This window comes from Protopterus annectens, chromosome 3.part0 (genome assembly GCF_019279795.1).
Source record: "Protopterus annectens isolate FY-2018-M chromosome 3.part0, PAN1.0, whole genome shotgun sequence".
Taxonomy (NCBI): Eukaryota; Metazoa; Chordata; order Ceratodontiformes; family Protopteridae; genus Protopterus; species Protopterus annectens.
In genome coordinates this window covers 177,652,209-177,673,781 of record NC_056731.1, presented here as the reverse complement: position 1 = coordinate 177,673,781, position 21,573 = coordinate 177,652,209, and the positions used below count along the sequence as shown (strand labels likewise).

General features: G+C 44.7%; 1 protein-coding gene across 1 annotated transcript in view; it reads right to left on the bottom strand.

Annotated features, from left to right (window-relative positions):
* Positions 1-21,573, bottom strand: part of SACM1L (SAC1 like phosphatidylinositide phosphatase) — a 1,643,742-nt gene that overhangs the window by 883,611 nt on the left and 738,558 nt on the right. The window contains exon 9 of the mRNA XM_044065524.1: positions 15,332-15,418. Within this exon, the coding sequence (XP_043921459.1) occupies positions 15,332-15,418 (87 nt within the window). The remainder of the gene's footprint in view (positions 1-15,331; positions 15,419-21,573) is intronic.

Genomic DNA, 21,573 nt, shown 5'->3' with positions numbered 1-21,573 from the left:
TTTAGAAGAGTGCCCTTGTTTTCTGCCTGAATTAGACAATCGTCCAGGTATGGATAAATTTGAATATTTCTTTGCCTGCAAAATGCAATTACTGGTGCCAGGCACTTTGTGACGACCCTGGGTGCAGTAGACAAGCCAAAAGGCAGTGCAGAGAACTGGTAATGCAAATAGCCTGCTTTGAAGCGGAGGTATCTTCTGCAAGATTCCCTGATTGGGATATGCAGGTAAGCCTCTTTTAAGTCCAGAGTTACCAACCGGGCATCCTTGCCTACCATAGATAGTAACTGTTGGAGAGTCAGCATCTTGAATTTTGGAATGTCCAAAAATGTATTTAGAAGTCCAGAACTGGACGCCATGATTTGTCTTTTCTGGGTACCAGGAAAAGTCTTGAATAAAAACCTTGTCCCTTTTCCTTTTCTGGTACAGGTTGAATTGCCCCCGAGGGGCATAACTTGTTTCTGGTCCTCTGACCACTGATTTGGAGGGAGATCTGGCCATCCGTTTGGGATTGGCAACGTGTGGAAATGAAATCTGTATCCCTGGGGTACTATATTTAAAACCCATTTGTCCTGGGTAATCAGTTGCCAGTTTCGTGCATGAAGTGCCAGTTTTCCCTCCCAAAGGGGCGGCCAAATGATAAGTGCTTGGTGATTGCAGTGGAAAGTCATTGAGACTGTTTTCCGTAGGAAAGGGGCTTTGTTACTTCCAGATTTGGAGGTGGAGGCACCCCATTGCTTTGTTCTATAAGTTCCTTGCGACTGAAACCTGGAGCCTTTGGAATGTCTGGGTTTGACCCGAGCGGCTCTAGTGGGTACTGGAAAGGACCAGTTCTTAGTAGGCCAGTGCCTACTGAACCTGGGTGGCTGCACTTGTAGGAAATCTTTTACAGTTTGCATAGATTTAGCTTCATCTTCCATCTTTTTCAAAACTTCTTCAGCCTTATTACCAAATACTGTCCTGTTGTAAAGGAACAGCCAACAATTTTGCTTTAACATGGTCAGGCAGATTTTGCTCCTTGAGCCAAGCATACCTACTTATCACAGATACAGTTACAGCAGCCCTACAAGAGGCCTCCAAGGAATCAAAACCACATTGCAAAGTATGTTTTCCAACTTGTTCAGCTGAATGCAATAAATCCTGCAACTCTATTTTCCACACAGTCAGAAATCAACATAATTTTCTTTTTAAGTAAACCCATGACATGCTGTTGACATTTAAGCATATGAAATTGACAGTTTAAAGCCCTGACTGCCAAGGTTGCAGACGTGTAAACCTTCTTACCCCAACTATCCAGCGCCCTGGAATCTCTATCAGAAGGGGTAGGATTTTTAGCAGTAGAAGCCTTAACACCTTTGGGACCCTGAGAAATTGTTTCAGGGTCAGCAGTAGGGTTTTTAGAGAGGAATTTGTGGGAGTCAGGAACCCTGTAATTCTGTCTGGCTTACTAGGAGCCGGAGGCAGGGAATCAGGAGTCATACTGGACTCTGAGAAAACATCATCAACAATGTCTAGAACAGGGGGTATAGCCAAAGGCCTATGCTGTGGAAGAAGAAGGAAATCCATAAGTGTCTTTTTAGATTCTGAGAAATCCTGACTCTCCCAATGAAAGTGTTCCCTTAAGGTATGCAAAGTTTCTCCAAAAGAAAAATCCTCAGGAGAAGAAGCAGAAGGGATGGAATCTTCTGCATCAGCGTCCTCAGAAGTGGGAATAGATAATTCCTGATCAGAAGAGGAATCAGAAGAAATAGAAACCTGATCTAAAGATTCATAGTCAGTGCCTTGCCTAGGCCTCTTAGCAGGAGGGGGATGGGTACCCCTGACCAAGGTAATTAAATCCTCAGTCATTTTGATCATTTGTTTTTTAGGCATTGGGGCCTGTACATGTGGTCCAAGCGTTGTTTTTTTTAGACGTAGAAGTAGTTTTTGGCCTTAGTTTTGAAGATGGCGTCGGTTTGATATACAAATCTTTAGGCCTGAAAACACCCTCAGAGGCCAGTGCCTGCTCAGCGGCTCCGGACCCATCTAAGGTAGAGACATTCGTGGGTTCAATACTTATCTCGCGGCATACTGGACTCTGAATGGGTCTCAGTAGAGGCCTGCGAATCAAAAGTAGCGGGTATCAAAGGCTACGAAAGCACCTCACTGAGAACCGGCGAATGGCTTAGGAGAAGCTTTGTTGTTGGTTTTGGACCTCGATTGTCTGTCTCTGTCTTTTTCTTTGTGTTTTTTAGGTATTCTGGTAGTCGCATTGCTAACTGACGACATTTCTGGATAGTTAAATCTCGAGCCAAAATATTTAGAAGCAAAAATATACCAACGTTTAATAGTGCGTTGATTAAATTTAGCACAAAACCAACAGCAAGGCACGTTGTGGTCAGGGTCTAGGCAAGGAATACAGTACAAATGAAAATCCTTATGAGGTATTTGCTTCCCACAAGTAATACAATTATTAACTTTTACTGACATCGGTAAGGAGCAAGAAAAAGTTTCCCCAACGGGGTACTTAGCATTTAGTTGAAGACTTCGGTTCTGAAACTCGAAAACGAAAATTTCAGGAGTCGGCCGACCGGCATTTGCGAACTGCTTCTGCTTCAGGCACCGTGCGGCAAGAAAGACTGATGTAATGGCATCGGCTGCATGTTTTATACCCCTGACGACCTGACGTCATGGAAGAAGGGACAGCAACCGAAGCAGAACCCAAGACTTTGTTAATCAGGCCGAATGAGGGCAACCTGCTAGCAGATTACCCCAAATATAATAACTGCAACAGTGAAACACGAAGAACATCAGAGAAAGAGCTATCGGGGCGAACGTCGGAGCCAAACTCCCAAATCCGGCTGGAGGGGGGGCCAGCAACACTCCCATCTGCAATTGAGTCTGCAAAAACCTTCTCATCATCTGGTCCATGTCCGCTTCAGAGAGGGTCCTCATGGATCTTGAGGATGCCACCTACACCAGCCGGGAGGGCTGATGTGAGGACAACCTCAAAGCGGGCCAAGCCTCCTCCTCTGGATCCGAATAGAACAGGGACTACCCTTATCATATGACAAAAATTAATAGTGGGGTCAAACAAGATAAAGATAGATATAAGACATTAAAAGTATAGGAATAACCAGAAATGTGCATATAGAGCAGAACCTCATATTGAGATGGCAAATAACTCTTTAGAGATGTCTATATAGAAATTACGTCCAAACACATGCAGTCTCTTATCATGGCATAAACCTTATAAATAATGTAGATGTGTGTGTATGTGTACAAATGTATGCAAATCATTTTCTACCAGTATGGAGAAAGCAACGTGCACTACCTCTGTCAAAAGAAAGAACAGTTGTGTAAACTCTTACCATAACCATATCCTTTCCTTCCATGTTGCAGTATTCTTGTGTGGGATTCTCCACCTCAGGTGACCCGAACGTCTGCTCCTATACAAAAGCTTAAGCCTGGTTGCTGTAGGTGCATGGGACGTCACACGTAGGGCCATAAACCAGGGGCCTTAAATGTGACATCTGCACGCACAGATCTCAGAAAGTACGATTGTGTACATTTACCATAAATGTAGATGTTCGAGTGTATTCACTGTTGCAGTCATCACACTTGGGTTATTTGCCTGCAGGTAGCCCTCAGTTGGCCCAAATACCAGAGACTTAGTATTTCTGCATCGGTTGCTGTCGATCCAGGACTGATGTCAGGTCGTCAGGGGTATAAAAACAGGCAGCCAACGCCATTACATCAGTTTTTCTTGCCCCAAATGTCAGGAGCCTTCAAATAGGGAGCTAAGTTATGGTGGAAAAAACACCACCAGTAAAAAGTAAATACCAATAGCCCTGTAAGGGGTAATTAATAGAGATAGAGAAGGAGAGACAAGGGGGCTGGAGGGTAGGAAACCAGGACAGCAAAAGTAAATACACTCAAACATCTATATTTATGGTAAGTGTACACAACTGTACTATGTTCTTCATGTTTCACTGCTGCAGTCATCACACTTGAGTTGATTCCCAAAGCTGAAGAATGGGTGGAGGCAGTCAAGAAGAGTTGGGGCTGGCTAGAATGCCCTGCAGGACTGCTGTAGCAAAACCCGCCCTGGATTTGGAAAAGACAGGCAGGTGGTAATGCTTGGTGAAGGTATGAACAGAACTCCAGGTAGCAACTTCCAGAATGTCCCTGGTAGGGACTCCCCTGTGGAATCCTGTAGAGGTAGAAGTTGCCCTAGTGGAATGTGTGCTGACCCCCTGAGGGGTTGGTTTCCCATGGTGTTTGCAAAAGAAGTGGATACAGTCTGCTATCTATTTGGAAATTTTGTTTAGATATGTCCTTGCCCTCTATCCTGGTGCAAAGCTGACTAGTAGCTGGTCAGATTTTCCTGTCAAGGTAGAATCTGAGCTGTCTGTGCACATCCAAAGAGTGCAGTATCCTATCCCCTTTATTTCTGAGGATTAGGAAAGAAGGTTGGCAAATGGATAGATTGGTTGACAGCTACACTGAACACCATTTTAGGCATAAAAGTAGGATTAGTTCTTATGGATAACCCTGTCAACATGAAAAATAATGAAGGGTTCCACAGCCATAAGTGCTTGTAGCTCAGACACTCTTCTAGCTGAAGTGACGGCCAGAAGCAAGGCCGGGAATTTTAACTCTGCTGATGCTGCAGGCTCAAAGGGGGGAAGCGTGAGCTTTTCCAGTACAAAGTTAAGGTCCGAAGCAGGGGGGGGGGGTGCTCTCCTTGGTAGCCTTAAATTGTTGGCCCCTCTCAGGAACTGTTTGATGAGAGGGTGAGAGAAGAGAGGAGGCTCAGTGTTGTAATGAGCCGAGATGGCAGAGGCATGCATCTTAATGGAAGAGAAGGAGAGGCCTCTGTGGAGTACATCTGCTAGGTAATCCAGGATTAGAGGTAAAGAGGGCACAGCTGTGTCCACTCCTTTAAACTAAATCCAGGAACAATACCTTTTCCACTTATCAGTATAGGATTTCCTTTCTACTGGGTCTTTTGGCTTCCAGAATGACATCCAGTACCTGCTTGCTTAGGCTGGTCACTGGGGGAGAATTCAAGGAATAATCCAGGCTGCAAGGTTCAGGGTTTGCAGCTGCGGGTGCAGGATCTGTCCCTCCTGCTGAGTGAGGAGGGTTGGGATCTGAGGTAGATGCCATGGTGGCACCAGTGACAGGCTGCATAGTAGTAGGTACCAGTGCTGGTGTGGCCGGTCTGGGGCAATCAGGATTGCCCTTGGTCTGTCCTGTCTTATCTTGAGTATTATTCTCGAAAGAAGAGGCAGAGGGGGAAAAGCATAGATTGAGAGGTTTACCCACTGGAAGGATAGGACATCCACTTTCCATGCCCTGCTGTGAGGTGTCCTGGTGCAGAAGTTGCTGATCTGGTGATTGTAGGGGGAAGCGAAGAGGTCCACCTCCGGTATCCCCCATTTCTGGGTTAGCAGGCTAAAAGTGATGGGGTCTAATTGCCACTCATGTGGGTTTAGGAGATTTCTGCTTAAGTAGTCTGCCAGAGAGTTTTGTTTGCCTGGCAGGAATTGAGCTTCAGATGAATATGCATGTCCAAGGCCGTGTTCCACATTGTCATGGCTAGCCTGCAGAGTGGGTAAGAGTGGGTTGTCAGTTTTTATTAGCAGGGGTCCTGGTTAGAGTAGGCATCTGAAGGCTGTCAGACCATGCTGAACAGCTAGCAACTCTTTTTGGATGATGTGCAGATGAACTTGACTTGGGCTCCAGTGGCCCTGAATGCACTTGTCTCCCAGATGTGCCTCCAGGCCCATGTTTTTAGGGTCTGAGTGGCTTGGGGATGTGTAAAGGGAAGCCCCTTGTTGTGGTTGCATGCTGCTGCCCACCAGAGAAACTATGTCCTTAAATAAGGAATGATAGCTATGATGGTTTCCAGGTCCTGAGAATGTTGGCACCAAAGATTTTTTAAGTACCATTGGAGTTTCCTCATATGCAGTCTGGTATATGGAATTAGTAGAAGGATAGAGGAATGGTGAGGATGCAGGGAGTAGAGGTGGCGAAGGTGAATGAGTTTAAGTACTTGGGATCAACAGTTCAGAGTAATGGTGAGTGTGGAAGAGAGGTGAAGAAGAGAGTACAGGCAGGATGGAGTGGGTGGAGAAGAGTGTCAGGAGTAATTTGTGACAGATGAGTACCAGTAAGAGTGAAAGGGAAGGTCTACAAGAGGGTAGTGAGACCAGCTTTGTTATATAGGTTGGTGACAGTGGCATTGACAAAAAGGCAGGAGTCAGAGCTTGACGTGGCAGAGTTGAAGATGTTGAGATTTGCACTGGGTGTGACGAGGATGGACAGGATTAGGAATAAGTATATTAGAGGATCAGCCCAGGTTGGAAGGTTTGGAGACAAAGCCAGAGAGGCAAGATTACGTTGGTTTGGACATGTGCTGAGGAGGGATGCAGAGTATATTGGGAAAAAGATGCTAAGGATGAAGCTGCCAGGTAACAGGAAAAGAGGAAGGCCTAAGATAAGGTTTATGGATGTGGTGAGAGAGGATATGCAGGTGGTTGGTGTGACAGAGCAAGATGCAGAGGACAGGAGGAAATGGAAACAGTTGATCTGCTGTGGCGACCCCTATCGGGAGCAGCCGAAAGAAGAAGAAGAATGCAAGAGGCCATGAACCCCCGTGCCTGCAGGATTTTCCTTGCAGATAGCTGGGTTCTAGTGGACATTTGAGTGAAGTAGCCTGTTACATAGGCTTGTTTTTCTGTAGTAAGGAATGCCATCTGGGAGGCTGTGTCCATGCTTGCTCCCAGGAATACAATCTTTTGACTGGGGACTAGTTTTGATTTCTTTTCGTTGATGGTGTACCCCAGGGAGGTTAGAATGTTCTTTACAAATGTCAGGTGCTGAATCAGCTTTTCCTGACTGTCAGCCTGAATCAGGCACGTGTCCAAGTAAGGGTATATTTGAATATTTCTCTGTCTGTAATAGTGAATGGCTGGAGCCAGGCATTTTGTGAAGACTCTTGGAGCAGCGGATAAGCCAAAGGGAAGTGCAGAGAACTGATAATGCATAGATCCTGCCCTGAAACATAGATATTTCCTGCATGATTCCCTGATAGGGATGTGCAGATAGGCTTCTTTTAGGTCTAGGGTGGCTAACCAGGCCTCTTTGGACAGCATAGGAAGAAGCTGCTGAAGGAAGAGCATTTTGAATTTTGGTACCACCAGGAAGGTGTTTAGAATGGAAAGATCTAGGATTGGGTGCCAAGTGCTCTCTTTTTCTGGGTACCAGGAAAAGTCTGGAATAAAACCCTTGACCTATCTGTTCTGCAGGAACACGATGAATTGCCCTTATGGAGAGCCGCTATTGAACTTGATTTTGTGCCTCTGTCCACTGGTTTGGAGGAAGGTCTGGGAACCCTTTCGGGGTTGGCAGTGTGTGGAAGTAAAATGTGTACCCCTGGGACGCAATGTTGACGACCCATCAGTCCTTGGTGGTGGAGATCCAGTTTTTTGCATGGTGGGCAAGGTTTCCTCCTAGGAGCATGAGCAATTGTACAGAGGTGAGGAGTGGAGTTGAGAAGTCATTGTGATTTCTTTCCATAAGGGGGTGGGGCTTAGCACTCCCTGTTTTAGAAGTGGAGGTACTCCATTGCTTACATCTCTGCATACCCTGAGACTGTAATCTGGGGGGGTCTGTTTCCCCTGGGTCTAGTTTGAGATGGCCTTGAGGGGGCCGGAAAGGACCAATGTTTCGAGGGGCAATGCCTACTAAATCTTGGAGGCTGCACCTGCAAAAAATCTTTGACCGTCTGCATAGACTTAGCCTTTTCTTCATTCTTTTTTAGAACCTCTTCTGCTTTGGTGCCAAACAAATTGTCCTTATTCAAAAGAGCGTCTAGTAATTTTGATTTAACATGGTCTGGCAAGTCTGTTCCTTAAGCCAAGCATGCCTTCTCAGTACAGAACCAGTGACTGCTGCCCTACAAGATGCTTCTAGGGTATCAAACCCACATTGCAAGGTATGCTTTGCTGACTTGGCTTGCAGAATGCATAAGCTCCTGTAATTCTTTATTTTCTGCACAGTCTGTAAAGGTAGATACTTTTTGCTTAATAGGTTCCATAATATCTTGCTGGTATTTCAGCATGTGAAACTGGCAATTCAATGCCCTAATGGCTAGAGTTGCAGAGGTTTATACTTTACTCCATCTGTCTAAAGCTCTGGAATCCCTATCTTTTATACCTTTAGGCCCTTGGGAAATTGACCTCTGAGTCAGCAGTAGGATTTTTGAAAAGAAATTTGAGAGAGTCAGGGACTCTGTAGTACCTATCTGGTTTCCTTAGAACAGGGGGTACAGTATCAGTAGTCAGATTGGATTCCATAAAGACATCATCCACAACATCCAGAACAGGAGGGATAGCTAAGGGTCTATGTTGTGGCGATTCTAAAAATTCTTTGAGTCTCTTTTTGGACTTTGGATAATCCTGGCATTCCCAGTGGAAATGCTCTCAAAGTATGAAGGGTTTCACCAAAAGAAAAATGCTCTGGAGGGGAAGCAGAGGGAATGGATTCCCCTGCATCGGAATCCTCACAAGCAGATAAAGGCAAGTCTTCATATTCAGAAACGTCAGAGTCGTCGGACTCTTGGTCAGATAAAGCTGCTGGGGACAGGTCTCTTTTTCTCTTAGCAGGGGAAGGCTGGCTTCTCCTAATGAGCATGATCAGGTCTTCTGCCATTTTCAGCATTTGAGATTGTGGCAAGGAAGCAGGTGCTTGAGATTGGGTCGCTGTTTTTTTAGGCATAGCTCATACTCTTGGCCTTAGAAACTCGGTAGTTTTAGTCAAAACTGAATACGCGAAAGAAGTCGTTGGTTTGTGTCGAGTATCGGTAATGCGAAGAACTTCCTCAGAAGCTGGTGCCTGCACAGTGGCTCCGGACCCATCCAAGGTAGAGACATCCGCAGGTTCCATAGTCAAAGAAGAGTCTTGCGGCATACCGGACTCCAAACGGGTCTCGGTAGAGGTCTGCGAATCCAGTGAAGCAGGCATCAGGGGCTGCAAGAGCGCCACAGTGAGTACCGGCGAACTGGCGACTAGCTTAACGGAAGCGTCGTCGGCAGTTTTGGACCTGTGCTGTCTGTCTCTGTCTATCCTTACGTTTTTTCACAAGATCAGTAGTTGGATGGTTTGCCAAAGCCATTTTGGAAAACAGAGATCGAAAGCAAAATAAATTAGCGACATTAAGGGCCTGACAACAAATGGTTCAGGCGTTGAACAAAGCGCAAAACTGACAGCGGAGAACGTCGTGGTCTGGGCCTAAACAGGTGACGCAGTAAGAATGGAAATCTCTGTGTGGTATTTGCTTTCCACAGGTGAGACAATTGTTAACTTTTTCTGACATCGGTTAGAGCAAGAAAAAAGGATCCACAATGGGGTACTTAGCTTTAGAAGACTTCAGGATGATTCAGTTCGGAAAGGAAAACTCAGGTAGTGGCCAACCGGCACTCATGCAAACTGCTTCTGCTTCAGGCTCCTCAGCAAGAAAGGCTGATGTAATGGCATCGGCTGCCTCTTTTTATACCCCTGACAACCTGACGTCAGTCCTGGAGCGACAGCAACTGATGCAGAAATACTACGTCTCTGGTATTCAGGCCGATTGAGGGCTACCTGCAGGCAGATATCCCAAGCGTGATGACTGCAAGAGTGAAACACGAATAACATCTGACAGCCCATTTGGACAGTATAGTAAGAAGAGCCAAATGATGTCCACCGGAAGTGTGAAGTGCAATTTGTTTGCCATTGTGATCATAGTCCGGGTGGTGCTCCAGGTAGCGCCACAGACAGGTGAAAATTAATTTAGGGGGATAGGTGGGGGGATACTGCAACACGGAAGAGGACATCTGTGGTCATGGTAAAAATTTACACAACTATTCTAGATCCTATTCCCATCTTGCAGTATTCTTAGTGTGGGGGAGTACCACAGCTTAAGGAGGAGGAAGGGTGGAGGTAGAGGTAGCCGATTCTAGAAAGCTCTGCAGGATTGCCCTAGCAAACCCTGTTCTGGAAATGTGGTCCAATTTGTAATGTCTGGTAAAGGTGTGTATAGTGGACCAGGTGGCCACCTCCAGGATGAAGGCTGTGTCCAGGCCCTTGAAGGAGGCTTTGGATGATGCTACAGCCCTAGTAGAATGTGATCTTACCCCCTGAGTTAGGTCCTTGGCGTGGAAGGAGTAGCAGAAGCAGATAGGTTTTCTGATCCAGCAGGAGATGGTTTGTTTGGTGACTGTCTTGCCCAGTGCCCTGGGATGGAAGGACACAAAGAGTTGATTAGATTTTCTGATGGACTTAGTTTTGTCCCAGTAAAACCTTAGTTGCCTGTGCACATCCAGGGAATGGAGTATTCTCTCACTTTCATTAGCTGGAGAGGGAAAGAAGGTGGGCAGGTGACTGGACTGATTTAAAGATAGCTCGTTGACCACTTTGGGCATGAAAGAAGGGTTGGTACGCAGAGTCACCCTGTCTTTGTGGAAAACAGTGTAGAGGGACAAGCCATGAGTGTTTGTAACTCTGACACACTTCTAGTTGAGGTAAGGGCTACTAGCAGGACTGTTTTCCATGTGGACATCTGAAGTGTTGCAGAACTGGCTGGTTTGAATGGGACCAATAGGAGATTTCTAGGATGAAGTTCAGGTCCCAAGGCGGTGGAACGGGTTTCCTTTGTGGCCTGATGTGCAAAATTCCTTTCAGGAATAATTTAATGTCTAGCCTGGAGAGTAAAGGAGGGTCTAAGGGTAGGCAGGCAGAGATAGCGGGTAAGTGGACTTTAACTGAGGAGTATGAAAGTCCTGCCTTGATAAGTTCACACACATAAGTTAAAACTAGAGGGACACCAGCTAGAAATGGTTCATGCTGTCTTTGGAGACACCATTTGGAGAATTTATTCCATTTTGAAATGTAGGATCTCCTTCTAGTAGGTTTCCTGGCATCCCTCAGGACCAAAAGCACATCCTCAGAGTAGTGGTGTCTGAAGAGAATTAAAAGTTTATCACCCAGAGTGTTAGACATAGCATCTGTAGGTGAGGATGGATGAGTGTTCCCTTCTGCTTTGAGTAGGTCCACCTTGTGGGGTAACTTTGTGGTGACTGCTCTTGACGATGGACAGTAGAAGGGGGAACCAATGCTGCCTTGGCCAGTAGGGAGTCACCAGCAAAATTTTTGGCATGTCCTTCCTGATTTTCAGGAGGAAGTTTTGAATGAAGGGGAAGGGAGGAAAGTTACACAGAAACAGTCTCTTCCGTGAAATGCTGAAGGCGTCCACTCTCCAAGCTAGTGGTGAGTGATTCTTGGTACAACATTTTTCAATTGTCTGTTCTGGGGGGAGGCAAACAAATCTACTTGAAGTATGCCCCACTGGTGGACAATGTCTAGAAAAATTTTCCTGTTCAACATCCACTCATGATGCAGAGAGGATGATCTGCTGACAGCATCCGCCTGGTGATTGTCCTTGGATGGGATGTAGGCTGCCTGCAAGGATAAATTGTTTTTGGAGGCTAGATACCAAATCTGGATTCCTAGCCTGCATAGGAGGTAGGACTTGCCCCCTCCCCCCATTTGTTGATGTATCACATGACTGTGGTGTTGTCTGAGATGATTTGAAGGGGACCTGGCTTGTAGGATGAGAAAAAAGCTTTCAGTGCCAAAAGGACTGCAGTCCTCTCCCTTACATTGATGTGTTTTTTCCATAGGGATGGCTGCCAGCTCTCTTGCACCTTGAGGCCCTTCATAGTAGCCCCCCCAGCCCAGGTCTGATGTGTCTATATCCATGTGCTGAGCTGGTGTGGGGAGGTAGAGTGGAAGGCCTGGGTTTGTATGAATTTGTTGGCTCCACCACCTTAATTCTGCCTTTAGACAGGGTAGGAAGGGGATCTGGAACTCTAGAGGGTGATTGTGTTGGGACCACACATTCTTTAGATACTGCTACAGCTTCCTCATATGCATCCTGGCTAACGGTAGCATAGGAATTGTGGCTGCTGTAAGACCCAGAAGTCGCAGTAATTGCCTTGCCGATAGTTGGTGGACCTGGAGCAGGTCCTGTAAGTGGCCTGTAAGGGAATCTACTTCATCCTGAGGAAAGCTGGAAGTGGCCTGTAAGGGAGTCTACTTCATCCTGAGGAAGGAATGCCTTCATCACGTCTGTTCTGATCCTGCACCTATGAAAATTGTAGTCCTTTTGTGGTGTTAGGGATGATTTGGGTAGATTAAGGGCGAACCCCAGGACTTCCAGTAGGGACATGACAAACTGCAGGTGATTTTCTAGGGTGTCCTCTTTTTCTGCAAAGATGAGGATATCGTCTAGGTAGGGGTAGATCTGAATGCCTTTGGTCCTACAATAGGCTATGGCTGGAGCAAGGCATTTGGTGAAGGCCCTGGGTACAGTGGATAAACCAAAGGGCAAGACAGTAAATTTAAAGTGAAAACTGGGCCCAGTGAAACACAAGTACTTACTGTGAGATGGTTCGATGGGGGTGTGGAGGTAGGCCTCTGAGATCTAGTGTGGACATAAATGCTTGGGCTGGCAATTGTGGAAGGAGGGTCTGGAGGGATAGCATTCTGAAAGATGGAACTTTCAGGAAGAGGTTTAGAAAGGACAAGTCCAGAACTGGCCAAGGGCCATCCATTTTAGGTACTAGAAATAACCTTGAGTACGAACATTTCCTTTCTTGTCCTAGAGGGACAGGCTCTATGGTTCCATGGGTCAAGTAGATCCTGCAAAATTTGGGGAATAAGGTATAGTTGGGTTTCTGGGTGGAAATGGGATGTCCCGTGCTGGGGGGGCTTTCTTTCCAGGAAAGGAAGTATCCCTTTTCCACTATTGCCAGAACCCAGCGATCTGTAGTAATATTTCTCCAAAGGGGAAGGCAGTGGGGGAGAAGAGCTGACAGAGGGAGGTGGGCAAGGCAGTCACGCACTGTTGGTGCCATTTCGGTCATGAAAGGGCTGTCTGGGAGCAGGCTGAGAAGAGGCTGGGTCTGGAAGAAGTCTGGATCCTGGTTCCTTTTCTGTGCCTGGAAGAAGGAGGTTTAGCAGTGGGGGGAGTTCTCCTGACATAGGTGGTATTAGCTGGATAATTTCAGTAGTATTTTGGTATGGGAGACACCAGAAGTTGTTTAATATCTCGAAGCTCCTTACTTTTCTCTTGAAGGTTTTTAAATAGTTCAGTGGACTGTTTGCCAAACAGGAGGTTGGGGTCTAGTGGAGCATCAAGGATTTTGGACTTCAAGTCCTCAGGCAGGGGTTGAGTATATGCATAGCACTGATCCAGATGCAGCAGACCTAGCAGAAGCTTCAGCTATATCATAGCTGCATCTAACTGAATGTCTGGTTACCTGAGATGCCAGGGATAGTTTTGATTGTAACTCTGTCTTGTTAGAGGAGTCAAGCAGGGAAGACAGGAGTGAAGATGCTTGGGATACCACATCCAAGGCATATTTAATCATATGTGCTTGATAATAAATAGCTCTGAAGGATAGGGTGGGGGAAATATAGATCTTCTTGCCTAGCCTGTCCATACTTTTGCTGTCCTTGTCTGTAGGCAGAAGGGACAAGGATGGGCTAAGTCTTGACTGTTTGTCTGGGGATACAGCAATCACTGCCAGGTCTGCTAAGGGGGGTTTCAAAAGAAATTTATGGTCACCAGGCACTTTATAAAAATGGTCAGGTCTCTTAGGAGCTGGTGGCTGAGAATCAGGATTTTTGGTTGCTGAAGCAAATGCATCCAGATATGTAGGTATAACTGCAGGGATGGCAGAAGGGAAGGGGGATTCACTTGAAGTAACTCAAGATATCTTTTTTGAGTTTCAGTCATTTGGGAAGTATCCCACTTAAAATACTCTCTCATTTTGTTAATGGTCTCTCCAAAAGTGATGTCCTCTGGGGGAGAGTCCCCTTCTATGGATTCCTCATCAGGGGAATAATATTCCAGGGGAGAGGCAATCTGTGATGATTAAATAATGGACTCTTCGGATGATGAAGAGTAAAGTTCTTCTTCCTCTTTTCTTTAATGAGAAGTGGTCAGGGGAATCAAAGTAGCTGAGGCAGGCCTTTGGTTAAGGACAGTGATGGTGGAGGGAGAGGAGGCCAAGGGCCTAAGAGCCATGAAAGCCTGCATTAAAGACTGAGTGAAAGACTGCCAATTAGGTAGTCCCTCAGCAGGAGGAGATAAATGTTCCTTTGCAAAGGAGTAGTTTTGGGAGAAGACCTAGTTTCTGGGGCCTGAGCTAAGGAAGGGGATCCTCGGATTCTGGCATTCCAGTCGGGCATCCGGTGGAGCCTGGTTCCCACACGACTTTGGCTGAAACCATCGTCTGAACAATCTCTGTGGACGTGCCGGCTGGTACCTCAGCAGTGAATTCCTCAAGGGTAATCGGTGAAGTAGATTGCTCTAGCGAACATCCCTCAACCCTTAGATCGGTGGCTGGCAGGGCTTCCAACAGCGGAGAGGCAGAGAAAGTAGGCAGAGGAATCTTAGCCTTTTACCTTGGTGGTTCCACCTGTGCGTCCAAGTCAGGATCCATCCTAAGTGCCAACTTTTTTAGCCTCTGGTTTTCTAAGTAAAGATTAAGGTCTTGGTGAGACGAAAATGGAAAATTAAATTACTTTCACTCTAAATCTGTATCTTCCAGTCTTTATTGACCATCAGTGCCACTGTTTCAAATGATTTTTGGAGATGTTTGCTGTGGTTACACTTCATTCTGTTTGTTGGTAAAGATTAAGGGTGGCCAGACGACTTCTAGGTGTCTTTGGAACGAAGGTTTGCTAAACGGGACAAGAGGTATAGTCGTGTTCCCGGCCTAGGCAAAAAAACGCAACAGTTATGCGAGTCTTTGTGTGGAATTTGACATCCACATCGGCATTTACCCTTTTTGGCAGAAATCAGCTAAAAGGAAGTCAGTAAAGCAAGCTCAAGCAATAGTAAAAGAACAAAATCTCCAACAGGGTAGTTAGCTTTAGAAGTCTTAACAGCAGAGGAGCGATGCTATTGATCTGACTTTCGACTGCAGCAGAAAAGTTCTGAGGTCTGTGCATGCAGACATCACATTTAAGGCCCCTAGTTTATGGCCCTACGTGTAATGTCCCATGCACCTACAGCAACCAGGCTTAAGCTTTTGTATAGGAGCAGATGTTCAGGTCGCTTGAAGCAGAGAATCCTCACACTAAGAATATTGCTACATGGGAATAGAAGGACATCATTTATTTCATTAATTTACAGTCACACTTTTTTTTTTTTTTTTTTTTTATGGAAGAGTTCATAGGGTAGACAGACAGGATTTATTTCAAGTGCTGTAAAATGAAAACAGCAAAATAAACTTACATGGTTCACAGTTTTGCTGATCTGTGGCTTTGGCTTATACCTGAGATTTGGTCTCTGTGACCAGAAGAAAGGAATAGATCCACGAGTCTAAAGAAAAAAAAAAAAAGAAATGCAGTTCAAATATTTGGAAATTAGTTGTATTAGATGCTACATTTTATTTAAAAAATCTGAAATCTGTATTCCAGTTTACCTAATAAACATTTAAAGACCCTTCTGTCAATGTATAGACCTCACAAGACATATTAAACAGTTTGTTATACAATATTGAAAATAATTAGTGGTGGTGGTGGCTTTTATTATTCATGTGGTACAGATGATAAAACTAGATAAAAATGTTTGGATAAAAATATTTCAGAATAGCATATGTGGGGCAAAAACTGTAGCAGCCATGCAACATCTACAGGACCATTAAAAGTTTTAACATGCATTAGAAAACCTGTAAAGTTGACTGGCTAAGATAAAAGAAACAACAGTCTGATAAAATCAAATATAGCCTACATAAAACAGAACCAGGAAAAAAAGTGATTCCATCAACTGGAATCATGATGCAAAATTCACTATTTAACAAACGACCCAACAATCCTCCTACTAAATTTAATTTTGAATGCTGCTTAGCAACAAAATATATGACCTTATCCCAAGGAATGGTACAAATTTACCGCAAACAATCTGCCCTATTGTGTCACAGCATCTTGTCTGCTGTTACACTGTGAGCACAAAAGGACTCTCATGGTCAACAGCAAAGAAAATGTAACTTTGTAATTAACAGGAAAATCTACTCTGTCATGATGTCACTACTCATGACTACAGTAAAAAGAGCATATAAATATACTGAGGTTGGCCAATCCCCCCATCCCCAGTGTAACCAAATCCTTACTCCTCAACTTCTCCACATTAAATGCTGAAAATTCATTATTTTTTCTACTAAAAACTAACACTTGTGCCTTCAGTTTTTCATCAAACTTTGAACACATCTTGTAATGGTCACTCTGCACTTCTGTCTTAAAACATCACTTCATAATTTGCAAAAAAATATGTTTTTATAAGAACTGCACAATGACAGTTACATTACTGATAAGGTAGGGATTTACAGATGTTATGCTGAAAAAGAACAGTTGTGTAAGAACTTACCATAACAGTAGATGTCCTGCTGATCACTGTTGTAGTATTCTTAACCAGTGGGCTATCACCGCTTATGTCCAGCAGGGATACCAAAGCTTTACCTCACCAGGATTGTACATCCAATGAGTGACCTCAGCTCGCAAGCTTAAGGGTATATAGGTGGACATACAAGTGCAAGTCCTTAGACTATCTCCAAGCCAGTGGCCTGAAAATCTTCTGAGACACGTGAAAAATGAAGTTGTAGGGAAGCCCCCTGTCCTAGGTTACTGTCAATAGATAAGGAACAGACGGAGACAGCAGAGACTAAGTGAAATAAGCATAGTGGGGAAGAAGGTGAGAAGGAATACTGCAACAGTGATCAGTAGGACATCTACTGTTATGGTAAGTTTTTACTCAGCTGTACCATACCATGACTGAAATAACTGTTGCAGTATTCTTAACCAGTGGGTGATTCCCAAACTTGAAGGGAATATTAAAGGGTAGTTGGCTAGTAAGCAGAATTATCCAAGATACCAGAAATGACTGACCTAGCAAAGGCAGCTCTAGACCTTGAAAAGGCATCAATTCTGTAGTGTTTAGTGAAGGTGCGTACAGAAGACCAGGAGGCAGCTTCCAGTATGGCCATGGTATCCACCCCTTTGCAAAAGGCTCTAGAGGATGCCACTGACCTAGCAGAATGAGCTCGAGGGCATGAGGGCAAGGATTTGCCATACAAAGAATAAAAACAAAAGATGGCCTTCGAGATCCAGCTTGCAATGTTTTTTTAGATATTGGTTGACTCAGTTATGAATCCATAAGAAACAAACAGTTGTTTAGACATTTAAACTGATTTGGTTTTGTCCAAATAGAATCTTAACTGTCTATGAAGGTCTAGAGTGTGTAGGAGCCCCCCCCCCTCCGATTCTGTGGGTTTGGAAAGAAAGTAGGAAGGTTTTACATCCTTATTGAGAGGCAGCTCATTCACTACTTTGGGCATGAATAGTTAGCCCTCAGGGTCACCCTGTCTTTGCAAAAGATAAGGGAGGAATGGACATAAGTGCCTGAAGCTCTTAAACTCTGCTAGCTGAAGTGAAAACCAGAAGAAGAATAGCTTTCCATGTGCAACATTTGAGATTTGCTGATGCTCCTAGTTCAAAAGGGGAGCTTTACCAGTACAAAGTTGACGTCCCAAGGAGGGGTTATTGGCTTCCTTGGTGGTCTAAGAAGCAGAACCCCTTTAAGGAATAGCCTGACCTCAGATCTAGACATTAGTGGTGGATTGAGAGATAAACCGATAGAGATGGCTGACAGTTGAGCTTTAATGAAAAAATAGATCAGACCTGTATTTCAATAAAGAAGGTGCCTCTGACCTATTGGGGTCCTGTCCATTCCTATGGCACCGAAATGAAAATCTATTCTATTTGACTATGTAGAGGATTTCTGAGTGGTGGGTCTCCTTGGCTTCTTAGAGAACCTGAATTACACCCTCAAAGAAATGGTGCGTGTAAGGAATTAGAACCCTATCATCCACAGGTAAGGTTCAGGGATGACAGCTGTGTGATGACATCTGCTTGAACTGGTAGCTTGCACCACATGCTACTGGCTGGATGAAAAATAAAGGGAACCAGTGTTGTCTTAGCCAAAAGGGGATCACCAAGAAAGGTTTTGGTTTTCCTTTTTGGACCTTTATAAGAAATATTGGAATGGGAGATAGTGGAAGGAAGGCATAGAAGAATTTCACTCACCACTGAAAAGAGAAAGCATGTGTCCTCCAGGCTGCGGGGCAAGGGCCCCTGGTGTAGAAGACGGGCAGCTGTTTGTTATTTCTTAAGACAAACTGGTCTATACGAGATGTGCCCCACCCATAAGTTCAGGGACCATTTCTGAGGCTCCTTCTAGGTCCTGCTTAATGCGTCTGCCTACACATTTTCTTGTGATGGGGTGGAAGTGGTTACAAGTGACATGCTTTTCTGGGTGGCAAGGTCCCAGCCTTTCTGTGCCAATCTGCACAGTTGGTATGATCTTGCTTGTTTATATACTGCATGACAGTTGTGTTGTTTGTAAACACTCATAGGGGACCTAGTTTCCAGGCATGGCAGAAAACTTCAAGAGCTTGGATAAGGGTTCTTGTTTTCTTCAAACTGATGTTTTCCACTAGCAGTTTTGGCTACCACCTGCCCTGTACTCAGTGTGCCCATGTTCAAGCTCCCCATGTCCCATTCAAGGCATCTATGTACATTTCCTGAAGTGGAGTTGGAGCAGTGAAGGGGAAATGCTGGACTGAGTATGACCTGGTCCTTCCATCAGATAACAGAGGAATCACTGGGTCTAAAGGGTGTGTGTGTGTGTGTGTTGAGACCACATTGTTTTCATGTACCACTGGATTTCCCCACATGCAGTTTGGCTAGAGGAAGAAGTGGGACAGTAAACTGCCATGAATCCCAGAGCCCTTAGGATCTCATTGGCTAAACATTAACAGAGGGAGACAAGGCTGTTAAAGTAGTCTATAAGGCTCTACACCCCCACCCCCCCCCGAGGCAAGTAGGCATGCATCTTTTTAATACCCAGCCTACACCCCAGGAAAACTATGCCCTGAGTTGGCTGCATGGAGGACTTCTTGTAGATGACTGTGAAACCCAACTGTGACAAGAAGTTGAGGGTGAACTGGAGATGCTGCAGAAGAATCTGTGGCGAGATAGCCTGGATCAACAGATCATGTAAGTCTGGATTCACTGGGTTTGACAGAAAGCACCACTAGTGCCAGACACTTTGTGAAAACTCTTGGGGCTGAAGAGAGACCAAAGCAGTAAACTGAAAGTAAGATGACCCAGAATAAACCATACAGAATCTTCTGGGGGGGGGGGGGTGAACTGCTATCTGGAGTTAGGCATCTTTCAGATCTGGAGATACCAGAAAAGCCAGAGGCAGTATGAAAGGCAGCAGTGTGTGTAGTGACAGCATTCTGAAGGTTGGTAATTTTAAGATGTTCAGTAGGGAAAGAGCCAGTATGAGTCTCCACTGCCCTTCATGGCACTAGAAGAGTCTGGAGTAAATCTCCTTCCCCACAAATTATTTGGGCACGGGTCCCATTGTGTATTTGTGCTTTTAATTCTTGAAGAATGGGTGGAAACAAATGGATCTGGATGTGGGGCGGGATAAGTATGTCATTTAGTAGGGAAATCTCCATCCAAGACATGGCATAGCCCTTTTTAAGAACCCATTGTCTGTGGTAATCTTTTCTCAGGTAGCAAAAGATTGGGTGAGCCATTTTTGAGAATGGCAGGACATGGGTGAGGGGGCAGAGGGGAAGTCTGCAGGTAGTTTTTTTCCCTAAAGCTAGGCCTCCCAGAGGAGGAATCCCTCAATTTTTTTCTAGGAATCTCCTTCTAGGAGCCTTCCTGTGTTTCTGACTAGATCTAGGATCCCTTCTAACAAAAGAGGTAGGTTTTGTAGGATAATTCCTCTAGTACCTAAATACAGAGGTTAACAGAAGTAGTCAGAAGTCCTTCATGACTTTTGCCTTGTCCTGAAGTGTTTTGAAAAGGTTAGCTGCCTGACACCCAAACAAGAGGTTCTTATCTACAGCAGAATCTGCAATTTTAGCTTTAGGTCTTTGGGCAAGGATTTGTTCTGCAACCATCCATACCTGTAGGTGATACAGCCAGTGGCTGCTGCCCTAGACAAGGCCTCTAGAGCATCATAACTACACTTAATGCTATGTCTGGATTATTGGGTAGCTTGACTAAGTAAGGACAGCATTTGCCGTTTAGGGTCAATTCCCTGTAGATCCACCAACACCTTCTGTAAAAGAGATGAGTGTGGATATCAAATTCTTGGTCATCTGGGTTTGGCAATTACAAGACCAGAGTGCCAATGCAGAGGAAGTACAAACCTTTTTTCCCCACCTATCCATACCTTGCTATCTTTGTCAGAAGGGAAGGTGCTGACATTTGGAAAGAGCTTTGAAAGTTTATCAGAACAAAGAAGCACTACAGAGGGGTATACTACATGTTTTTTAAACAAGAACTTATCATCCAGAACCTTATAAAATCTGTCTGGCCTTCTGAGGCAAGAGGCTGAAAGTCTGGGGCAGGTGAGGTAGACTGAAAAGCATCTAAGAAAGCCTCAGGAAATGGAGATGGGGCTGGAGTGTCCATTTCCAAGAGGTTACAGTATACTTTCTGGACTTCTGTGATCTTTTAAGACTCCCACTAAAAGTGCTTCATCATGTTTAAAACTGACTCATTAGAAGAAGGTTCTTCCAAAGGAGAGTCAGGTGAAATGCAGTCCTTACCAACAGAAGGGATTGGCCAGGAGAGTGGATTTGAGAGGAGTAAGCCAGGGAATGGTAAAAATCAGAAACCTCCTCATCTTCCAAGGAAGATAAAACCACAGCAGTCTTTTAAGGAGTTGGGGAGAGGGTTGGGAAGAAAAGAAAGGAAGCTTCAGGTTCAAACTGGTCATGAACAAACCCTGAGAAAAAAAAAGTCTATCCATTCTTTCTTCACAGAAAAAGGAGGAGGAGTTGAAAATATATGCTTATTTTTCTGCCATTTATTTTTTTGACATGAAGTCCGCCTGAACAAAATAAAGTGGTTCAGATCCCTGATGTAACTATTAGTTTAACTGGGACCTCTTCCCTACCTAATATCTGAGGATCCTCAGATGACAATTTGCAGTTCATCTTTCTCTATGGATTCCTCAGTCATAAGGCCCTTTGTGACCAAAGATGCCTTCAACAGGGTCTCGATAGATGGCATGTGAGGTGGAGTTAATACACTGAGTGTACTGAAACCTCAGCTGGTATGCTTGAATCAGAAAGAGTTAAGTCTCTAGCCTAGACCTTTTATAAGCTTTTTCTTAACTGGAGAAGGTACGTCTGAGAAAGTGGAATAAGTCATCTTGGAGTAGTCTAAGCATTTCAGACACTTGGTCTCCAAAAAATATTGAGCAAGGACAAACAGGACCACAAAGTCTTGGATACAAAAGACTGACAAATGGAACAGGTCTTGTAATCATGTTCCTCTACTAAGCAAAAAAAGATACTGGGCATGCAAATCTTTGCATGGGATTTGCCTATCGTATGCCTTCTAGCAGACATCTAATACCGATAAGGCAAGACAATTTTAAAAAAGATAAAG